Source organism: Neopelma chrysocephalum, unplaced genomic scaffold (genome assembly GCF_003984885.1).
Source record: "Neopelma chrysocephalum unplaced genomic scaffold, ASM398488v2 Primary Assembly neopelma1_103b, whole genome shotgun sequence".
Taxonomy (NCBI): Eukaryota; Metazoa; Chordata; class Aves; order Passeriformes; family Pipridae; genus Neopelma; species Neopelma chrysocephalum.
Window position 1 is genome coordinate 5,566,137 of NW_020897767.1, and position 2,977 is coordinate 5,569,113.

At 45.5% G+C, this 2,977-nt stretch overlaps 1 protein-coding gene across 1 annotated transcript; it reads left to right on the plus strand.

Moving 5' to 3' along the window:
- Positions 1-28: 28 nt before the first annotated feature.
- On the plus strand, positions 29-2,617 carry LOC113973565 (transcription factor 15-like; the record flags this gene model as incomplete). The annotated part of the gene is made up of 2 exons (XM_027695853.1): positions 29-370; positions 581-2,617. Coding segments are annotated over 2 exons (393 nt in total), but the record flags the coding sequence as incomplete, so codon positions are not given.
- Positions 2,618-2,977: the final 360 nt, after the last annotated feature.

The window sequence follows — 2,977 nt, forward strand, 5'->3', positions numbered from 1 at the left end:
CTGCGGGCGGCGGCGGCGGGCGCGGGGCGGTGGCGGCGGCGGGGGGCGGAGGGCGGCGGCGAACGCGCGGGAGCGGCACCGCACACACAGCGTCAACTCGGCCTTCGGCGCCCTCCGCAGGCTCATCCCCACCCGGCCCGCCGACCGCCGCCTGTCCAAGGTGGAGACGCTGCGCCTGGCGGCCAGCTACATCTCGCACCTGGCCAACGTGCTGCTACTGCAGCAGCGCCGGCACGACGAGGGGGTGGACGCTGAGCAGCCCTGCCCGCAGAACCCGCAGCCCCGGGAGTCCCCGCAGCCCTGCTCGCCACCGGGCAGCTCCACGCCGAGGCCCATCTGCACCTTCTGCCTCAGCGAGCAGCGGCAGCGGGTAAGGGCTGGCTCCTGACAGCCTCTCCTGGAGCTCTGTCATCATGCAGAGTTATCGGTATGCCCTGCAAGTTTGGGATTTCGCCCCTCTTGGAGCTCTGTTTTGCAGAGGGTGGTTATGGGTATCCCCTGCAAGTTTGGGATTGACACAACGAAAGGGATCAGTGGCGTCCTTGGTGCATCCTAATCCGTGTTTTTATCCCTTGTACAGCACCGAGAAGGAGAGAAACCACCAGCTGGTCCAGCAGTGAGCGGGCACTGAACCGGCCGAGGTTCTCACACCAGTCCTGCACTGACTGTACCACTGCTCTGGGTAACGTCGTCACACTCATGCTGCATGTTTACATTTAAATAGCACAGTCCTAAACGAGTTACTTTTCAAGCCTATATGCACTTTGTTTCACATTGTGAGAGATTTATTCAGGGTGGTTTTTTTGCAAAATTAAATTGAACGCTGCTGGGAGGGTTGCACCTGGTGCGGCAGCTATTTTAGCCCGAGAAACGTTAAACCTAAGCAGCCAAGCCCTGATCCTGATGTCTCCTAAACCTGTGTCGCATGATGAAACTTGAACTTCCAAACACACAGTGTGCCCTGTCAGAGGAAGCTGTCATGGACACGCTGTGCCCTACGCCTCCAGCCCAGCCTGGGCTGCACGCAGCGCTGCCTCCCACTCCTCCAGCTGCACGCCAGTTCCCCGGGAGGGGGCCTGACACTGACAGCTGACATGCCCGAGAGGTCTCAGTGATGCTGGAAGATTATTTTAAGGTGTTTACAGAAAGTCAGAAAACTTCCAGTGAAAGCACTGCTGGTGGCTGTGCACAGGCACAGCAGCACATCCGCACGGGACGTAGCCAGGACGGGACGGGAAGGTGGAGCAGTGTAAGCGATCCTCTTTTCTTATTAACAGTGTGAGTCGTGCCAGTCCTTTAAATAGCATGGGATATTCCTGAATCTGCCTGGCAAGCACGGGGTAGGGAGGGTTTCCCAAGGGCTTTTACCCATTACGCAGGTCATTCCCAAATTGTGCCTCTACATCACTGAGGTCATTTACCTCCCCTCCGTTTATTAACTTGTATATTTATATTCAGAAATAACTCCAAATAGCAAATAAGCATGTTGTGTTTTCAGTTTTGGACATCAGCGAAGCAGCAGGCTAGAATCTTAAACCCCAGTAATGCAGGATTTTAAAAAAATATACAGTTTAATTTTGGAATATTTTTATAGCTATTTATAATATGCTTAATTAGGCTTTAATTAATCTTAACTTGTCACATTGGGAGGCACTCTCTATTTTTTAAAAGCTTAGTTACTGTACCACTCTCAGAAGTGCTGCAAAGAATACTTGTCTCCCTTTTTTTCCCCTGATCCCATCTGTTCAATGCTCCTGGCCAGCCTTGCTTTAGCCAAAAGTGAGGGCTGAAGTTGTTCACTTTATTTTCTGTATAGAACTTTCTCTTCTTCCCCTACATAAGTGCAAAGCAAATTCTGGCATTTGCTGTGAAGAACTTGGCAAGGGCAGGATCTTGGTATATTGCTCATACAACTTCAGAGTTTTAGTTTTCCTTCTACCCTCCCCAAAACACACTGATCACCTTTCCTTTGGCACAATGAGGAAAACTCTACTGCACCTACAGAACCTGGAATAAACTTCTCCTTTGAATCCTAATAAAGAAAAATACTGAAGCAAAGTCACATCACATCAGTCTATTCAGTTATTAAAAAATACATGCTGTATTTTCCTGGATTGAGAAGAGTTGTTTGTTTTTAGAAGGTTTCTATCATTAATCTTGTTTTTAATGGGGAACTTTAAATTGCTGCCAGATTATGATCTTTGTTTTGCTTTGGCATTGATTCATGAAGCTGGAACTCTTTACAAGTTTTGTACAAAGTGCTTTTTAATTTTGGTGTTGTATTAGCCTGTGGGTGTGGGTATATATTTCCACAAAGATGTCTTCTTGACTTTTTTTTTATTAATTTGAAAAAATTTATCTTTTAAAAAGGCATTTACTCTGTAATTAAAGCTGATCTTACAGTTAGGCCCTACACTGTTATAAACACATTAAATCAAAGCATCTGACCTCTTTACAGATACAGTTAATACTAATTTATTCATTGAGCTGTATCATTCTGTATGATACTCTAAAATGACAAAACATAATGCAGTTTCAAACAATTTTGGGAAAATTCTGCTTTGAGTATGCTCTGAGTTTTGAAATTTGTAAGACAATAAAATCATTTCAGGTTTTCCAAATGTTGTGATTTTATTACAGTTCTAAGAGATTTTTGTGTATTTCTTTGCAAATGTATCATATTAGGATTTAATAGGATGTCTGTATACTTAGTTATTAATGGAAATGAGCATAAAAAAAAAAAAAAAAGTGAGGTCCACTTTTGCACCACACTGTTAGCTGAAAACTCATGACTTGAAACTCTCATGAATAATTTGTACAATCCTACAGGAATTTGGTGTTTGTACTGCAAATGGGATTTTACCTCTCTGGTTTTGTGTAGGGTTTATCCAAAATGCTTTTCAGTGACAAAAGCAGGAGCAAGCCTTTACGACTTGGCCTTCTCTCCTGTTTGATGTATCTCAGTGTAGCATTAAAT